This window comes from Lampris incognitus, chromosome 8, assembly GCF_029633865.1.
Source record: "Lampris incognitus isolate fLamInc1 chromosome 8, fLamInc1.hap2, whole genome shotgun sequence".
Lineage (NCBI taxonomy): Eukaryota > Metazoa > Chordata > Actinopteri > Lampriformes > Lampridae > Lampris > Lampris incognitus.
In genome coordinates this window covers 966,905-987,327 of record NC_079218.1, presented here as the reverse complement: position 1 = coordinate 987,327, position 20,423 = coordinate 966,905, and the positions used below count along the sequence as shown (strand labels likewise).

Here is a 20,423-nt window from a genome sequence, read left to right as displayed (position 1 = left end):
TCTTAACAGCCTCCAGTCGTCTTAACAGCCTCCGGTCTTAACAGCCTCCGGTCTTAACAGCCTCCATTCTTAACAGCCTCCGGTCTTAACAGCCTCCGGTCTTAACAGCCTCCGGTCTTAACAGCCTGCGGTCTTAACAGCCTCCGGTCTCAACAGCCTCCGGTCTCAACAGCCTCCGGTCTCAACAGCCTCCGGTCTTAACAGCCTCCGGTCTTAACAGCCTCCGGTCTCAACAGCCTCCGGTCTTAACAGCCTCCGGTCTTAACAGCCTCCGGTCTCAACAGCCTCCGGTCTTAACAGCCTCCGGTCTCAACAGCCTCCGGTCTCAACAACCTCCGGTCTTAACAGCCTCCGGTCTTAACAGCCTCCGGTCTTAACAACCTCCGGTCTCAACAGCCTCCGGTCTCAACAAACTCCGGTCTCAACAGCCTCCGGTCTTAACAGCCTCCGGTCTTAACAACCTCCGGTCTCAACAACCTCCGGTCTCAACAACCTCCGGTCTTAACAGCCTCCGGTCTCAACAGCCTCCGGTCTCAACAGCCTCCGGTCTTAACAGCCTCCAGTCGTCTTAACAGCCTCCGGTCTTAACAGCCTCCGGTCTTAACAGCCTCCGGTCTTAACAGCCTCCGGTCTTAACAACCTCCGGTCTTAACAGCCTCCGGTCTTAACAGCCTCCGGTCTTAACAGCCTCCGGTCTTAACAGCCTCCAGTCGTCTTAACAGCCTCCGGTCTTAACAGCCTCCGGTCTTAACAGCCTCCGGTCTTAACAGCCTCCGGTCTTAACAGCCTCCAGTCGTCTTAACAGCCTCCGGTCTTAACAGCCTCCGGTCTTAACAACCTCCGGTCTTAACAGCCTCCGGTCTTAACAACCTCCGGTCTTAACAGCCTCCGGTCTTAACAGCCTCCAGTCGTCTTAACAGCCTCCGGTCTTAACAGCCTCCGGTCTTAACAACCTCCGGTCTTAACAGCCTCCGGTCTTAACAGCCTCCGGTCTTAACAGCCTCCAGTCTTAACAACCTCCAGTCGTCTTAACAGCCTCCGGTCTTAACAGCCTCCAGTCTTAACAGCCTCCGGTCTTAACAGCCTCCTGTCTTAACAGCCTCCGGTCTTAACAGCCTCCGGTCTTAACAACCTCCAGTCGTCTTAACAGCCTCCGGTCTTAACAGCCTCCAGTCTTAACAACCTCCAGTCGTCTTAACAGCCTCCGGTCTTAACAGCCTCCAGTCTTAACAGCCTCCGGTCTTAACAGCCTCCTGTCTTAACAGCCTCCGGTCTTAACAGCCTCCGGTCTTAACAACCTCCAGTCGTCTTAACAGCCTCCGGTCTTAACAGCCTCCAGTCTTAACAACCTCCAGTCGTCTTAACAGCCTCCGGTCTTAACAGCCTCCAGTCTTAACAGCCTCCGGTCTTAACAGCCTCTGGTCTTAACAACCTCCGGTCTTAACAGCCTCCGGTCTTAACAGCCTCCGGTCTTAACAACCTCCAGTCGTCTTAACAGCCTCCGGTCTTAACAGCCTCCGGTCTTAACAACCTCCAGTCGTCTTAACAGCCTCCGGTCTTAACAGCCTCCGGTCTTAACAGCCTCCAGTCGTCTTAACAGCCTCCGGTCTTAACAGCCTCCGGTCTTAACAGCCTCCGGTCTTAACAGCCTCCGGTCTTAACAACCTCCAGTCGTCTTAACAGCCTCCGGTCTTAACAGCCTCCGGTCTTAACAGCCTCCAGTCGTCTTAACAGCCTCCAGTCTTAACAGCCTCCAGTCTTAACAGCCTCCAGTCTTAACAGCCTCCGGTCTTAACAGCCTCCGGTCTTAACAACCTCCAGTCGTCTTAACAGCCTCCGGTCTTAACAGCCTCCGGTCTTAACAGCCTCCAGTCGTCTTAACAGCCTCCGGTCTTAACAGCCTCCGGTCTTAACAGCCTCCGGTCTTAACAGCCTCCAGTCGTCTTAACAGCCTCCGGTCTTAACAGCCTCCGGTCTTAACAGCCTCCAGTCTTAACAGCCTCCGGTCTTCCGGGACGGCTTTCCACTAGATTTTGGAACGTTGCTGCAGAGATTCGCTCCTGTTCAGCCACAAGAGCATTACCAAGGTCGGGCACTGATGTTGGGGAGAAGACAGTCGGCTTTCCAGTTCATCCCAAAGGTGATGGGGTTGAGGTCTGGGCTCTGTGCAGGCCAGTCTCCATGTCTTTATGGAGCTCGCTTTGTGCATGGGGGCATTGTCATGATGAAACAGGAAAGGGCCTTCTCCAAACTGTTGCCACAAAGTTAGAAGCACACAATTCTCTAGAATGTCATTTCATGTTGTAACATTAAGATTTACCTTCACTGGAACTAAGGGACCTATCTCCAACCATGGAGAACAGCCCAGACCTTTAATTAGCCCTCCTCCGCCAAACTTTACAGTAGGCACTGTGCATTCAGGCAGGCAGTGTTCTTCTGGCATCCGCCGAACCCAGATTCATGCGTCAGACCGCCAGATAGTGAAATGGGATTCATCGCTCCAGAGAATGCATTTCCACCGCTCCAGAGTCCAATGGCAGAGTGCTTGACACCACTCCGGCTGACACTTGGCATTGCATGGTGACTTTAGGCTTGTGTGTGGCTGCTCAGCTGTGGAAACCCATTTCATGAAGCTCCTGACGAACACCTCTTGTGCTGATGTTGCTTCCAGAAAGAGTTTGGGACTGGGTGGTGAGTGTTTCAACCAAGGACAGACGATTTTTATGTGCTTCAGCACTCAGCGGTCCTGTGCTGTGAGCTTGTGTGGCCTACTGCTTCATGGCTGAGCTGTTGTTGCTCTGAGACGTTTCTGCTGCACAATAACAGACTTACTTACAGTTGGCCAGGGCAAATCTACCAGGGCAGAAATTTGACCAGCTTACTTGTTGGAAAGATGGCGTCCTATGACAGTGGCATGGTGAAATCACTGAGCTCTTCAGTATAGCCCATTCTACTTGCTAATGGTTTTCTGTTGAGATTGCATGGCTGTATGCTTTTTCTCTTTTTCTTTTCTTTTTTCTTCCTCCCAATTTAGTGGCCAATCGCTCCCTATTTTAGTTCAAACCCCCGCCCTCGTACTGCATGCATTCGCCAACTGCATCTGTCCGGCCAGCAGTCTCGAAGGAGTCGCCTCGCCACTTCCGTGACAAGGCGACTCCAGGCCGAACCACCGCTATTTCCCCACACACACACACACAGACGCATTCATGTGATGGACACAAGTCGACTCCAACCCCCTCCCGAAGACAGCGCTGCCCATTACTGCTGCTTCATCGAGTGCGGCCATAGTCGGATCTGACGAGACCGGGGCGCGAACCCCGATCCCGTCAGCGGGCAACTGCATCGACACAAAGCCAACGCTTAGACGGCTACACCACCGCGGACCCCCTATGGCTGTATGCTTGAGTTTATGCGTCTACCAGCAATGGATGTGGCTGGAATAGCCAAATCCACTCATTAGATCGGGTGCTCACATACTTCCGGCTATTTGCACAACTCACAAAAGCAGGCTGAAGTGCAGGGACAAGTCAAGTGAGGGTTGACATCCACATTTTATGTTTAGCAACTGAATGAGAAAATGTTGGAGAATGTTTATTTGGATAACAAACACAAGCAAGTATGCGTAACTAGTTTTGCAGAGGGGCGAGGTTAGCTACTTAAGACTGAGTCTTTTCAGATCTATGGTGTCCTGCTTCCCAGGCTTTCAGAATAATGTGTGAAAGCCTGGGGAGATCTCTCACATGAAAGGTCATGTTTGTTTTTGTCTTCTGAATGGGTTTTTGCTGCCTCCACACCTGCACGCCTGGTTTGGGTTTTTCAGAGTCTACTTGAAACAAGGACACGGTGTCTGGCATTGAGTCCAAGCAAGTGAGCACTTGGTGAATTTACATAAAGCAGACGTGGGCCGTGTGGCCACCGGAGAGACCTGTAAGAACGCTCTTCCCATATTTTTGTGTTGTTTTCTGTGGAAAGGTTGCTTTCCAGGCACCTTTAACCCAGTGCAGGGTCTTTTCAGAGCTTAGTGCCAGAAGCGCGCCACCTCCTCCGAAGCTGAAACAGTTTTTGCTTTTACTGAAGGGCAAAATGTCCCTTCCACCAAACAATAGGGATGAACGAGGGGCGGCACCAGAGAGTACACCAAAGCTATTTCACTTTGCTGCTGCTTTGTCAAAGTAGAGAAGAGAAGCAAAAACAGCTGAAAATAAATCAAACGAGATTGTCCATAACAGAAAAAACCTTTTTACTTCAGTCATTCACTCATCTTCAGCCGCTTCTCTGTAAATTTATTTCCGATTTTTCCCTTTTTCTCCCAGTCTAGTGGCCAGTCGGTCCCTATTTTAGTTCAAACACCCACCCTTGTGAAGACGCCTCGCCACTTTCGTCACAAGGCGACTCCAGGCTGAACCGCTGCTTTTTCCCACACACACACACACACACACACACACACACGGACGCATTCACGTGACGAACACAAGCCGACTCCGCCCCCCTCCGGAAGACGACGCTGCCAATGATCGCTGCTTCATCGAGTGCGGCCATAGTCGGATCTGACGAGACCGAGGCGCGAACCCCGGTCCCCAGTGAGCAACTGCCTCGACACAAAGCCGATGCTTAGACCGCTACACCACCGCGAACCCCCATCTTTAGCCGCTTCTGGGGGGTGGGGTCGCGGTGGCAGCAAGCTAAGTAGGGCACTCCAGACATCCCTCTCCCCAGCAACGCCCTCCAGCTCCTCCTGGGGGATCCCAGGCGTTCCCAGGCCAGACCGGACATGCAGTCCCTCCAGCGAGTTCTGGGTCCACCCCGGGGTCTCCTCCCAGTTGGCCGTGCCCGGTAAACCTCCAAAGGAAGGCCAGGAGGCCTCCTGATATGATGCCTGAACCACCTCAACTTTTTACTTTACATTTAAAAAGCTTATCGTCACAATAGGAATGAAGAGAAGGGAGGAAGAATCTCTCTTTTGCTGTGAAACTTACCTCGTTGTGTGACAACAATCACCGAGTATCTCCTTCCAGCAGCCAGCACCTGCTGTTCTCCGCACTGTCCAGGCACTGGCCTGCAGCACTAGTGTGGTGATGGATATTCCTCTGGAAGGCCTCTCCCATGGACACGTGGCCTTTTTCCACCCGTGTTCAGCACACATGGCACTTTTATAAGAGCATACGTATGTCACTGAAAAGTTGCAGCGAGTGTTGCCCTCAGTTGCTCTAAAAGTCGCTAGAGCTTGCTAGATGGCTTCCATCAACTAATTTGCATACAAATCTGCATATGACCTCACGTGGAAAAAGAGCTACGCTGGCAGAAAGAAAGAAAAGGTGAAAGACAAAATAGTGCCCGTATATGATATTTTACAGAAATTAGAGACGACAATGACAGCCTGTGTATGTACGAAGAACAACTTCATATTGCGTCAGGCATATCTGGGAAGGAGGCAGACAGAACGGGACAAAAGAAATGTATGACAAGGAAACTAGCCTACATAGGCCTGTTTAAAGAAAACTGAGGCACCAGTATAGCCGATTAAATGTCTTACATATTCCCATAACAGTTCATTGAATCAGTTGTGTCGTTGCTGTGGAAGGAGATGTTTTACACTCTTGAACATCACTTTGTCGCTAAACGTCTTGGTGTCAACACGAACCCCCTCTCAGAGATCAGAAAAACGTTTTGTGGCTGTTTGCTTTTGAGGAATTAAGTTGCAAGAGCTTCTGAAAAGTTGCTCAATTTAGCGACAAATGTAGTGGGCCAAATGGCAGTATGCATCTGAGGAGGATTTGCAGGTATTTCATGCATTTGTTAAATGTTTTTGTAATTTCTTTGTTTTCTTGTTGGAGCCTCTGTGAAAGTGTGAGTGAGTTCCTTTGCAGATGCATGTGTTGCTTTCTTCACGTGGGGAAAATGCGTGAAGTAAAAAGCTGCAGTGGAGTTGGGACAGTATATGCACAGTGGTCAGCTAGCGTTTCACTAGCAAGCGGTGCCTATTCCAGGCACCGCTTGCAGGGAGGAGAACACATGTGATATGGCTCAGGTGATGGAGCTGCTGCCTCTGGTGGTAAGCCCACCTGTAAGACTGGTATTACCGAAAAGCTGTGAGCTCTTTGTAGTGGGAGGAGAGACAGCGAGCGAGGGTGAGAAGAAGAGAGAGGAGGAGCAGGACCTCAGGTTTGATAACCTGCAAGAAGGATGATGGCAGGCGAATCCTTCATGCTCCTTTGGAAATCACACTTTTTTATTTAAGCGCTTCCAGAAAGGGTTGATGAAGAAGTGAGCAGACTTGAACTAACGGAGACATCAAGCGGTCGAGGTCTAGTTTCAGCTGTTGAGAGTGAAGTTGTTTCTGTCATGCTGAGATGAAAGAATGAGTGAAGTCATTAAAGTCACTCTGCTTTTGAGATTCTTAATATAGATGTGAACGTTGGAATTCTCCTTTCAAATCCTTCCTGTCTGTCAGAAGTGAGGTCAGGCGTGTGCTTCCTTCTCTGTTTGTTGAACGTCTGCCGCTCTCGAGGCCACAGAAGAGAATGGTGGAACAGTCCGCAGTGTGGAGGTGGACTACTTGAAAATAAGCCACAGAAGTCATAGAAAGTTGAATCGGTTCATCAGGACACAAGGACCTGGATTATTGAGCATGCATAAAGACATCAGTCAACGAAGGTGTATCGAAGTCGTATATAATACAATATATTGTGTAGTTCTGACTATATTTGTATCATTAAGATGATCTCTATAAAATAGTCTTATTTCATTATCAAAAGTAAGTAATAGTGCTGGGCGATATGGAAACTATTTTTATCAAAATAACTACAGGGAATTTTACAAAATATCTAAATATAGAATCATAGTATCTTCTTACATATGTGAAAATACCAAGTTTAAGAGTCCACCTGAGGTTTATCGTATTGACCTGCTTGGTAATGTAAAGCATGAAATCAAACTCCAACTAGCTTTCACATAATACTCCCTTACATATTTCACAGCCCATTTTGCAAGAATTTTTAGCTAACATTGTCATTGTCACTAATTTAGGTAACAAAATTGTCGCAGTATAACAGTATCCCAATTTCATCCTGATGTAATACCATTGAAAGATGACAAATGCTAATGCTGAATTGTTGCCCGTTCCCCATTAGTGATGCTTAAACTTCTATTCAAAATGTATTTTTAAATGTCCTTTAAAAAAAGAGAGTTAAAAGAATGTGTGCACAAACAGACACGTGTTTGTTTATTTGTGTGTATGTGTAAATTTTGTGACGTTAAGGGTTCACAGGAAGTCGAGTCAGTTCCTGTGGACACAGCGTTCACTGACAGAAACGTTTCGTCACTCATCTACGTGACGTTAAGGGTGTTTTGTTTTTTTCCTGGTGCCAGGCACCATCCCCTTGCTGGTGCTCGGGGCCGAGCTGAGCGAGCAAGAGGAGGGTCAGTGATTATGAAGGACACGTGTGAATATACCACATCTGCTGGTGTGCTCCAGTCAGGGAAGGACTGATGGATTCGCTGCAGAACACAAGCTGCTCTCAGCTGTTTTCCCAGAGCTCTCCTGCCCACGCTGTAGGAAAAGCTCGGTGCATTAGTGTGTCACATGGTGAATGGTTGCCAGGTGCTTTTCCAGTATCTGATTCAGATGGCACGTACAGGTAGTCTTCACCTCCTCCTCTCTCCTCTCTTCCCTTTATGCCCTCTTGAAATTCCTCTCCTGTGCACTGCTGGTGAAGGTTTTTTTTCCCCGTTTCCAAGAAGTGTTTTGTCCATTATAAAGCCAGCTAGCACTATACTCTGAATTTTCTACCCCCCACCCGTTACAGCTATTACTGGGTAATGTCGGTGGGGGCGAGTGTCCTTTGAAATAAGGGACCCTCTCTGTCCAGCACAACTGACACTTTGGAATTCAAACCATTGTAATTTGTCAAGGGAGGGATGCCACAGGAGAGTGGGGGCCTGCGCCTTTCTAGCAAGCCACAAAGGCCACAGGCGGCGCATGTGAGCGACGTGGAGAAGGACTACATTTACCTTCTGTTTGGAAAGTGTTGGCATCTGTGTTTTCTCTCGTACTCACAGAGTAACACCACTCTAATACACAGTACATAGTAACATGCACAGCACATAGTAACATGCACAGTACATAGTAACTGTTACTATAATACACAATACATAGTAACATGCACAGCACATAGTAACATGCACAGCACATAGTAACTGTTACTATAATACACAGTACATAGTAACATGCACAGCACATATTAACTGTTACTATAATACACAGTACATAGTAACTGTTACTATAATACACAGTACATAGTAACATGCACAGCACATAGTAACTGTTACTATAATACACAGTACATAGTAACTGTTACTATAATACACAGTACATAGTAACATGCACAGCACATAGTAACTGTTACTATAATACACAGTACATAGTAACTGTTACTATAATACACAGTACATAGTAACATGCACAGCACATAGTAACTGTTACTATAATACACAGTACATAGTAACTGTTACTATAATACACAATACATAGTAACATGCACAGTACATAGTAACTGTTACTATAATACACAATACATAGTAACATGCACAGCACATAGTAACTGTTACTATAATACACAGTACATAGTAACATGCACAGTACATAGTAACTGTTACTATAATACACAATACATAGTAACATGCACAGTACATAGTAACTGTTACTATAATACACAGTACATAGTAACTGTTACTATAATACACAATACATAGTAACATGCACAGTACATAGTAACTGTTACTATAATACACAATACATAGTAACATGCACAGTACATAGTAACTGTTACTATAATACACAGTACATAGTAACTGTTACTATAATACACAATACATAGTAACATGCACAGTACATAGTAACTGTTACTATAATACACAATACATAGTAACATGCACAGTACATAGTAACTGTTACTATAATACACAATACATAGTAACATGCACAGCACATAGTAACTGTTACTATAATACACAGTACATAGTAACTGTTACTATAATACACAGTACATAGTAACATGCACGGCACATAGTAACTGTTACTATAATACACAATACATAGTAACATGCACAGTACATAGTAACTGTTACTATAATACACAATACATAGTAACATGCACAGCACATAGTAACTGTTACTATAATACACAGTACATAGTAACATGCACGGCACATAGTAACTGTTACTATAATACACAATACATAGTAACATGCACAGCACATAGTAACTGTTACTATAATACACAGTACATAGTAACATGCACAGTACATAGTAACTGTTACTATAATACACAATACATAGTAACATGCACAGCACATAGTAACTGTTACTATAATACACAGTACATAGTAACATGCACGGCACATAGTAACTGTTACTATAATACACAATACATAGTAACATGCACAGTACATAGTAACTGTTACTATAATACACAATACATAGTAACATGCACAGTACATAGTAACTGTTACTATAATACACAATACATAGTAACATGCACAGCACATAGTAACTGTTACTATAATACACAGTACATAGTAACATGCACGGCACATAGTAACTGTTACTATAATACACAGTACATAGTAACATGCACGGCACACAGTAACTGTTACTATAATACACAGTACATAGTAACATGCACGGCACATAGTAACTGTTACTATAATACACAGTACATAGTAACATGCACAGCACATATTAACTGTTACTATAATACACAATACATAGTAACATGCACATTACATAGTAACTGTTACTATAATAGACAGTACATAGTAACATGCACAGCACATAGTAACTGTTACTATAATACACAGTACATAGTAACGTGCACAGCACATAGTAACTGTTACTATAATACACAGTACATAGTAACATGCACATTACATAGTAACTGTTACTATAATACACAGTACATAGTAACATGCACAGTACATAGTAACTAATACTATAATACACAGTACATAGTAACATGCACAGTACATGGTAACTGTTACTCTGAGACACAGTACATAGTAACATGCACAGTACATGGTAACTGTTACTCTGAGACACAGTACATAGTAACTGTTACTATGATACACAGTACATAGTAACGTGCACAGTACATGGTAACTGTTACTCTGAGACACAGTACATAGTAACTGTTACTCTGAGACACAGTACATAGTAACATGCACAGTACATAGTAACTGTTACTCTGAGACACAGTACATAGTAACTGTTACTATGATACACAGTACATAGTAATGTGCACAGTACATGGTAACTGTTACTCTGAGACAGTACATAGTAACTGTTACTCTGAGACACAGTACATAGTAACATGCACAGTACATGGTAACTGTTGCTATGAGACACAGTACATAGTAACATGCACAGTACATAGTAACTGTTACCATGAGACACACAGTACATAGTGACTGTTACTCTGAGACACAGTACATAATAACATGCACAGTACATGGTAACTGTTGCTATGAGACACAGTCCATAGTAACGTGCACAGTGCATGGTAACTGTTACTCTGAGACACAGTACATAGTAACTGTTACTCTGAGACACAGTACATGGTAACATGCACAGTACATAGTAACTGTTACTCTGAGACACAGTACATAGTAACATGCACAGTACATAGTAACTGTTACTCTGAGACACAGTACATAGTAACTGTTACTATGATACACAGTACATAGTAACGTGCACAGTACATGGTAACTGTAACTCTGAGACACAGTACATAGTAACTGTTACTCTGAGACACAGTACATAGTAACATGCACAGTACATGGTAACTGTTGCTATGAGACACAGTACATAGTAACATGCACAGTACATAGTAACTGTTACTATGAGACACAGTACATAGTGACTGTTACTCTGAGACACAGTACATAGTAACATGCACAGTACATGGTAACTGTTGCTATGAGACACAGTCCATAGTAACGTGCACAGTGCATGGTAACTGTTACTCTGAGACACAGTACATAGTAACTGTTACTCTGAGACACAGTACATAGTAACATGCACAGTACATAGTAACTGTTACTCTGAGACACAGTACATAGTAACTGTTACTATGATACACAGTACATAGTAACGTGCACAGTACATGGTAACTTACTCTGAGACACAGTACATAGTAACTGTTACTCTGAGACACAGTACATAGTAACATGCACAGTACATGGTAACTGTTGCTATGAGACACAGTACATAGTAACATGCACAGTACATAGTAACTGTTACTATGAGACACAGTACATAGTGACTGTTACTCTGAGACACAGTCCATAGTAACATGCACAGTACATAGTGACTGTTACTCTGAGACACAGTCCATAGTAACATGCACAGTACATAGTAACTGTTACTATGAGACACAGTCCATAGTAACTGTTGCTATGAGACACAGTCCATAGTAACTGTTACTATGAGACACAGTGCATGGTAACTGTTACTATGAGACACAGTCCATAGTAACATGCACAGTACATGGTAACTGTTGCTATGAGACACAGTCCATAGTAACATGCACAGTACATAGTAACTGTTACTATGAGACACAGTACATAGTAACTGTTACTATGAGACACAGTGCATGGTAACTGTTACTATGAGACGCAGTACATAGTAACATGCACAGTACATGGTAACTGTTGCTATGAGACACAGTCCATAGTAACATGCACAGTGCATGGTAACGGCTCATCATGCATGTGTTGCTGCACGTCATCGTTCCCCAGAGTAGTCAGCCTGTGTTACGGCTGCAGTGAAGCTTGTTTCATCTCGGGTACGTCGGCTGTCTAGTGACAACACATTTATGTCGAGTGGGCGGGTGGTGGTGATGGGGTCCAATAGAGGCGGACACTTTCCTGAAATTATTGTCCATTTTCACCTTATGCATCTTTTCTAACTCAAAGGGCCAGACGTTACAGGAGATCTAAAGAAAAAAGAAGAAGAAGAAGCTAAATATACCTAAGAGCAATAATTTCACTATTGAGTGAACATGGGGTGAGTTTCCTCTCAGGTGGAGTGCGGAGCTGGAGTGGAAATTAGAAAACGTGTGATGGAGTTGGAGCGGAGTGATTACAAAACACATTTTGAGCGCTGAGTGGAAAATTTCTATCACTCCAATCCGCTCACATGCTCTGGTCACAGTACCTGTATACACACACACACACACACACACACACACAGACACACACACACACACACAGACACACTTCCTGTGGGTTATATGCGCTACACACGTCTCTCTTGACTCCACCTCAGATTCCAGGGGATTCTGCCATGCTTACTTGGCAGTTTTGGAGAGCCGAGGGGTAGAGAGGTAGGCCTGTGGAGACAAACTCCCCTTGCCGGGTATAAAGTAAGGTTTTTTCCCATGAGTTTCCCAAAAGCTGCTATCATACAACAAACCAGCTATTGAACCCCCATCTGCTTTAGTGGAGCTGCTCAGAGGTCAGAGGTTGAAGCTGCTCAGAGGTCAGAGGTTGAAGATGTTCATTGTACCGTGCAGCTGTGTCAGTGTGTAAAATAGGAGACAGGTTGTTGCTTAAAGAACTTGAGTGTGTAGGGATGATTTTTCGATGCCTTCCTGTCTGCATTTGTCTGAGAATGAGCTGTAGAGATATGCTTTATCAGAGTAAAGAAGGTTTACTACACCTTTAATGAATTAAAGCCCATGTTTCTTCTTTCTTGCGGGGGAAAACGCACATAACAGTCAAGCCCCGTTAGAGCAACATGACATGAGGCGGCTGGAGAGGCGACATGCTGGTGTTGGCCAACTGAACTCTCTGGGTAGACTTGTGAGAAGCTGGGGTTGGGTGTCCAGCTACAACACACCACCTTCAGTCTTAACCCACACCATCATCAGCGTCCTCGTCATCTGCGCCCCTTCTTTTTTTACTTTTTGTCAAAATGTGACTGGGTGGAGGCAGAATAACAACGAGTTACTTACTCATTGAGATACCGGTGACCAAGATCACCCGCCCAAGACGGCAAGTGTTTGACACACGTCCTTGTCCAGGAAGCGAGTCTCTGATGACTGGGATACTCCGCAGCAGCAGAGGTTGTGTTTGAGGATCTGAATCACGCGTGGGGTTGTCAGCGAGGGGAATGCTCCGCTTGCTCTTTATCTCCAGTTTAAGCATGTCTTCCCACCGCTACTGTTGGCGGCCTCGGTTCTTTCGTTCCGGGGAAACAACGGTGGGTTTGTGAAAAACTGGAGCCTTTTCATTCTTCAACAGGGTGGTTATTTGTATGACTGGGCCTGTGCAACCACACGGTGCAGTTAAGAGCGGAAAGCAAACATCACACGCATGCAGTTGTAGGATACGGCACAAGCGTTTCTCTTCCCTTCATCTGCTTGTTAGTGTGTGGACCTGCCAAAGCAAGGCTCAGCAGATGTTTCTCCACTGAAACCAGAAATGAAAGAGTTGACTTCAGAGTACACCAATATGAGCGGTATGCCAGTTGCTTTGTTTGATTTGTCTTTGTTTACTTTTTGTACCGGTCTAGTTGGGAACGTGTGTAGTGAAGGATGCCAACCCCGCTGCTGACATCACGTGGACAAAGAACGGGCAGCCTTTGGTGGCCGATAAGAAAGGTAACGCACCACATCCTGTTTGAGGACACTCCTGGAGACTCCTGGAGACTCCTGGAGACTCCTGGAAACTCCTGGAGACTCCTGGAGACTTCTGGAAACTCCTGGAGACTCCTGGAAACTCCTGGAAACTCCTGGAAACTCCTGGAGACTCTTGGAGACTCCTGGAGACTCCTGGAAACTCCTGGAAACTCCTGGAGACTCCTGGAAACTCCTGGAAACTCCTGGAAACTCCTGGAGACTCCTGGAGACTCCTGGAGACTCATGGAAACTCCTGGAGACTCCTGGAAACCGTGTTTCACCAAACAGGAGTCCCCGCTGCCCTGGCCCACATTCTTTTCCAGTGATCCCACGTTTCAAATGACAATGAAAGCATGGATATGTTTATAGATTCAAATGTTTGGCTATATCTTAACATCCATATACATTAGACATAAGATACAGGAGATATAATGACATTTGGAAATTGGAAAGTGTACATTTCTTGTGTGCATGCTGAATGTCGTCTGTTGAGAGGGGCTGGTAGTTTGGTTCAGCAGACTTGCCGTGTTTCCCGGACGACTCGTGCCGCAGTACAAGTTGCACTCAGCAAGAAAACGTGTTGTTGGAGGGGAAGAAAACACATAAGTCGCTCCTCTTAGCTCCTCTTACACACTGTGCGATTTCAGCAATCCTGTTAGTTAACTGCAAGCCACACTGTGCGATATGGAGCTAATAAACTTGGGTACAACGTCGCGGTAACGCCTGCTGAACCGCAGGCTGCGACGCAAGGCCATTAAATACGTCATCGGCGTGCACGCCCACGAGCGTGCACGCCGATGAGAGCGTGCGTAATCAATCTACGCTGCTGGTAGAGCAACACGACGCCGAGCGGGTGGCCAAGATGGCCACATTGGCGGCTGTGCCCTTTCTCGCGGAGGACCGAGTTGGGTTTCCCTCACCGGAGTAAGATCGATTACAGATGCGCCTCCTAAACATGTTTAATTGTACGTTTATGTTTTGGTAACAAGCATAGGCGTTTCTAGCCCATTTTTGGGGGTGCTGCAGCACCCCTAAATTGAACCCCAGCACCCCTAAAATTGAAGAGATTTTTTATTTTTTACTGTATGTCCATGTTTAATAAGCTGAAGAAATGTCAAAACCATATCCTGTAGAGCCGAGCGAAGGCGGCAAGAACAACCAGAAACTGGCTGAACAACCAGAACTTAACCCTGCCTTAACCTGCCAGGGCAGCCCTGACTTAACCCTTAGTTCCTGGGGGGAATTCTACCCCCAATACGTGGCCACCACAATCCACTATAGGGTTTAAACGTAATATGTTAACAACAAAAATACAGCACCCCCCATGCTTGGAAAATGGTTTGATCCACCCCCCCCCCAAATGTATGTTGCCTGGCTGGCCAGCACTCTGGGTGCTCAGCACCCCTAAAGCTCTGGTCCTAGAATCGGCCCTGGTCACAAGTCAGCTTGTTTTCTGTGCTCAGCTCCCCGACAGCAAAACATGGGACAGGGGAAGGGCTAGCTAGCTTCAGCTAGCGTCCGCCGCTGCACCACGGTAAGCAGGCCTGTGTTAGCTGCACCGTTAGCTAGCAACAGCGTGCTATGCGCTAACTAGCAACTGCCTCCAGGAGCATGCCCATGCCGGCCACGGCTACAGCTCCGCCAGTGGCCAGGCAGTGGAATAACGAGCCTACTGAAGAAAAGAGAACAATCAGCAAGACCCTGGCCTATGCTTGCGAACCTAAAAACGGGAACGATTATGAATCCTGACCAAATATGCCATCCGAAGAACAACCTAACAAAAAAATACAAAACAGAAACAACCAGCGCCCTCATTCCACCCAAGCGGAGGAGCAGGCTACCCTGGCCGAGGTGCAGGAGAACATTGCTCTAGACTCTCTGGAGAAGTCCGCGAAAGGGGGGATCAAACTGAAGACATGACGAAAGAGAACTCGATCAAAATCCGAACCGTTAGCAAAGCTCTCAACCCAGTCTGCACAGACATGTTGGACCTGAAGGAAGAAACTTAAAGGCTGAACAGTCAAAGTGAAGGCATGAGGAAATGGCAGTGGAGAACAAGGTGAACGATCAAGAACGATACAGTCGTAGAGGCGTCTTGTCTTCGTCTGGCCGGAGTTTCCGAGTGCGCTGCTCAGAAGCTCGGGGCAAGAGTGCTAGAGCTATGCAAAGCGCTGCTTCCTGAGGCGCGGGATAAGCGGCTCGGAAAACGGGTGGGTGGTTCCTGAGGCGCGGGATAAGCGGCTCGGAAAACGGGTGGGTGGTTCCTGAGGCGCGGGATAAGCGGCTCGGAAAACGGGTGGGTGGTTCCTGAGGCGCGGGATAAGCGGCTCGGAAAACGGGTGGATGGTTCCTGAGGCGCGGGTTAAGCGGCTCGGAAAACGGGTGGGTGGTTCCTGAGGCGCGGGATAAGCGGCTCGGACAACGGGTGGGTGGTTCCTGAGGCGCGGGATAAGCGGCTCGGAAAACGGGTGGGTGGTTCCTGAGGCGCGGGATAAGCGGCTCGGAAAACGGGTGGATGGTTCCTGAGGCGCGGGTTAAGCGGCTCGGAAAACGGGTGGGTGGTTCCTGAGGCGCGGGATAAGCGGCTCGGACAACGGGTGGGTGGTTCCTGAGGCGCGGGATAAGCGGCTCGGAAAACGGGTGGGTGGTTCTTGAGGCTGATCGCAATGCTGTGGCAGGTGCGCTGGGTGCGGTAGATTGACTTGGGCGACTCAAGGCAGCAGAGGGAAACAACATAAAACCGCGACCGGTGACCATAAGAGTCATGTCTGGCACGGCGACATCTCCGACATGAGGCCTGCTGCGAAAGAGAGCGAAGATCGGAAGAGAAGTGGTCTGCCTGCGCTTCAGGGAGGCTCTAACAACGTTTGACAAGGATGCACGGAGCCGGCTGTGGCCAGCGGTGGAAAAGACAAGGAAAGAAGACGAATTTCCGCCGAGCAAGAGCCTTCGTTCACGGCAAGGAACTAAAGTTGTAAAATGGAGCGGCGAGGTTTTTACTGATGGCAGTGAACTGTTTAACAACTCAGCAGAACAATCCGACTGACGATGTTTTGAAGACTAATAGCCATAAATTTTACTATCCATCCATCCATTATCCACCCATTATCCACCCATTATCCACCCATTATCCATCCATTATCCATCCATTATCCATCCATTATCCACCCATTATCCATCCATTATCCATCCATTATCCACCCATTATCCATCCATTATCCACCCATTATCCATCCATTATCCACCCGTTATCCATCCGTTATCCATCCGTTATCCACCCATTATCCATCCATTATCCACCCATTATCCATCCATTATCCATCCATTATCCACCCATTATCCATCCATTATCCATCCATTATCCACCCATTATCCATCCATTATCCACCCATTATCCATCCATTATCCATCCATTATCCATCCATTATCCACCCATTATCCATCCATTATCCACCCATTATCCATCCATTATCCACCCGTTATCCATCCGTTATCCATCCGTTATCCACCCATTATCCATCCATTATCCATCCATTATCCACCCATTATCCATCCATTATCCATCAATTATCCACCCGTTATCCATCCATTATCTGTGCCGCTTATCCTGCTCAGGGTCGCGGGGATGCTGGAGCCTATTCAGTTCAAAATGTTTATGGTTTAAGTGGCAAATGATGCCGACGTTATTCTAGTTTTAGGTGATCTGATTCACATTCTAGTGATTAAGTGCAATAGTTTTCTTAACCTGTTCAAGTTGTTTAAAACGTTATATGGTAAAATTGTCTCCTAAAGGATTAAGCTGTCGTTTGAAAAGTTGTTCCTTTGAATTTCCAAAGTAGGCTATACTTGACTATGTTTTTTTATACATTGGATTGATAAAATCAAAATGAGGTGATTAACCACCCTCATTTATTATTACTCATAATTGTTATTATTACTCATAGTTATCTACCTTTTTCTGGTACTGAATGTGTAGTTGTGGTTTGCAGCCATGGGTGTCAACCTACTCCATGACATAGTTGTATAGCTTCCGTGTTTTGCTTTACTGGAGAAAGGGATCTTTTTTTTCTTCCTCTTTTTCTCCAAATTTTAGTAACTTTGCTGACTCAGTTTATTTTGGCATTATGCAGCAGTTACAGAATTTCTTCTTATGTGAGAAACCCATAGATAGGTACTTGCTTACTGTTAATACTTACTTAGTGTTTTGTTTTTTATGTCTGTCTCAGTGTTTTCAACTAATGCCAGGGGTATTAGGGATCTGCGAAAAAGAAAGGCTTTATTTCTTTACTGCCAAGGAAAAGCTGCTGATTTCTGTTTTATTCAGGAAAGTCATGCTTGTCCAGATGATGCTTTATTTTGGAAAAACCAATGGGGAAGTGATGTTTGGTTCTCCTTTGGCACTAATCGGTCAGCAGGGGTCGCAATTTTAAAAGGAACGTATGGAGGTCAAATATTGAGACACGATACAGATAGGTTGGTGGGTTATTTTAGTAGTTGAAATTAACCACACACAATTTATTCTTGCTAATAGCTATGCCACTAACGAAAAATAAACAATTGCCTTATTTTTCAAGACACTGAAACAACTATTAATTGGCTCTTATCCAAATATCCTGCTAAAAGTATTTGGTGTGTGTGTGGGGGGGTGATTTTAATACAACTTTAAACGAGATAATAGATAGATGGCCTCCAAAAGACAAGGTTGTAGAATGTGAGTTAAAAACATTTGTTTAAGATTGGGAATCTTGGACATTTGGAGACATAAAAACCCAGATACATGCATGTATACATGGAGCAATCAAGATAAATCTCTACAATCACATATAGTTTTTCGGTTAGTGTCTGAGGAAATGAAGGACAAAATTGAGTCCGTTAGGATTGAACCGTCTATCTTGACAGACCATAAGGGTATCTATGTAAAAGTGAATATTAATGGAATTGGCTCCAGAAAAGTCTCCCGAGGCAACTGGAAACTGAGTAAGAAATTACTTAAATTAATTGCTTATAACAGAAATTAGACAAATAATTGGAAAGTATTGGACTCAGGCATGTATTATGAATAAATATAGATACTATTGGGACTTAATGAAATTAGGAAAGTGGCATTAAAATTGGTAAACTAAATTCCAAAATCAAACAGGAAAAAGAAACCAGTGTTATTACGGAAATTATTAATCTGACAACAAAAGAAAACCGTGGTTTGTCTAATCCGGATTTACTTCGATTATCAGCACTACAAAATCAATTAGATAACATTTATGAGGAAAAGGCCAGGGGAGCACTTCAAGACGTAAATGGATTGAAGAAGGGGAAAAATTCTAAGTATTTCTTTTATTTGGAAAAGTGAAACAGCGAAACATCAATAGTATGTAAATCAATGATAAACAATATTCCCAGTGACAATCCATCAGAATTATCTTCTTATGTAGCCCAGTTCTATCAAGACCTATATATATTGGCTAATAAAGAATCTAATATAGATCATTTCATAGAGAAATTACAACATAATGTCAAGAAAGTTGACAAGGATTTCATGGAGATATGTGATGATAAATTAAGCTTATCGAATGATTGTATAAAAAACCTTAAAGATAACACATCACCAGGCAATGGCGGGTTGACGGGTGAGTTTTACATAACATTCAGTAAAGAGCTAGCTCCTTTTCTGCTTGCTGTGTTTCAAGAATCAGTTTGAAATTGGTGAACTACCAGCGTCATTAAAACAAGGAGTAATTACACTTATTCCAAAACCCAATAAAGATAAATTATATTTAGATAATTGGAGACCAATTAGTTTATTAAATAATGATGCCAAAGTATTTGCATTAATCTTCACAAAAAGACTGGAAAATGGATTCATGCAGGGGAGACATCAGCAATAATGTCAGATTAGTACTAGATTTGATTGATTATAGTTACCTTATCCCTGATGATAGTTTCATTATATTTATTGATTTCTACAAAGCTTTCGATACAGTCAAACATGCCTTGATTTTTGAAGTTATTCGCTTTTTTGGTTTCGACAGCTTTTTTTTTCTAAAAACAATGCAGAATTTATATACTGGATGTAACAGCTCAGTGAAGCTATCTCATGGAACCTGTCAAAGATTTGACATTGGTCGAGGTATTAGACAAGGATGGCTGATCTCACCTTTTTTATTTTTGTTAGTAACACAAGTAATGGCAATGCACATTGAGAAGAATAAATTTTTGAGCATTTCAGTGTTAGGGAAAGAATTCAAAGTTAGTCAACTCGCTGATGACACTACATTATTCTTAAAAGATAAAAATGAGGTCAAAAAAGCAGTGGCATGTATTGAAGAATTTAGTGTGGCCTCAGGTTTAAAAATGAATATTAGTAAATCTGTCTTATTTTCACTTAAGGAATTTGATATGACAAATATACATGGAATTCCAATCGAAGATATGGTAACATACCTAGGAGTAATAATATGCAAAGATGAACAACAAAGGAGTAATTTGAATTTTAAACCAATTATCGAAAAAAATATGAAGAAATTTAATCACTCTTTAGTGAGAGATGTATCGTTAAATGGTCGGGTACTATTATCCAAAGCAGAAGGAATATCCAGATCTGTATATATTGCTTTGTCACTTGATGTTCCACAGAATGTTATTAAGGACTTGGACAAGGTGCTTTACAATTTCATTTGGAGGAATAAGTCTCATTATTTAAAAAAAGAAGTGCTTGGTAACACCAAAGACTGTGGCGGTCTGGAAGTTCTA

General features: G+C 44.4%; 1 protein-coding gene across 1 annotated transcript in view; it reads left to right on the top strand.

The window, feature by feature from the left end:
• The window catches only part of alcama (activated leukocyte cell adhesion molecule a), a 161,221-nt gene that overhangs the window by 116,180 nt on the left and 24,618 nt on the right, over positions 1–20,423 (top strand). The window contains exon 5 of the mRNA XM_056284914.1: positions 13,571–13,658. Coding sequence (XP_056140889.1) covers positions 13,571–13,658 — 88 coding nt within the window. The remainder of the gene's footprint in view (positions 1–13,570; positions 13,659–20,423) is intronic.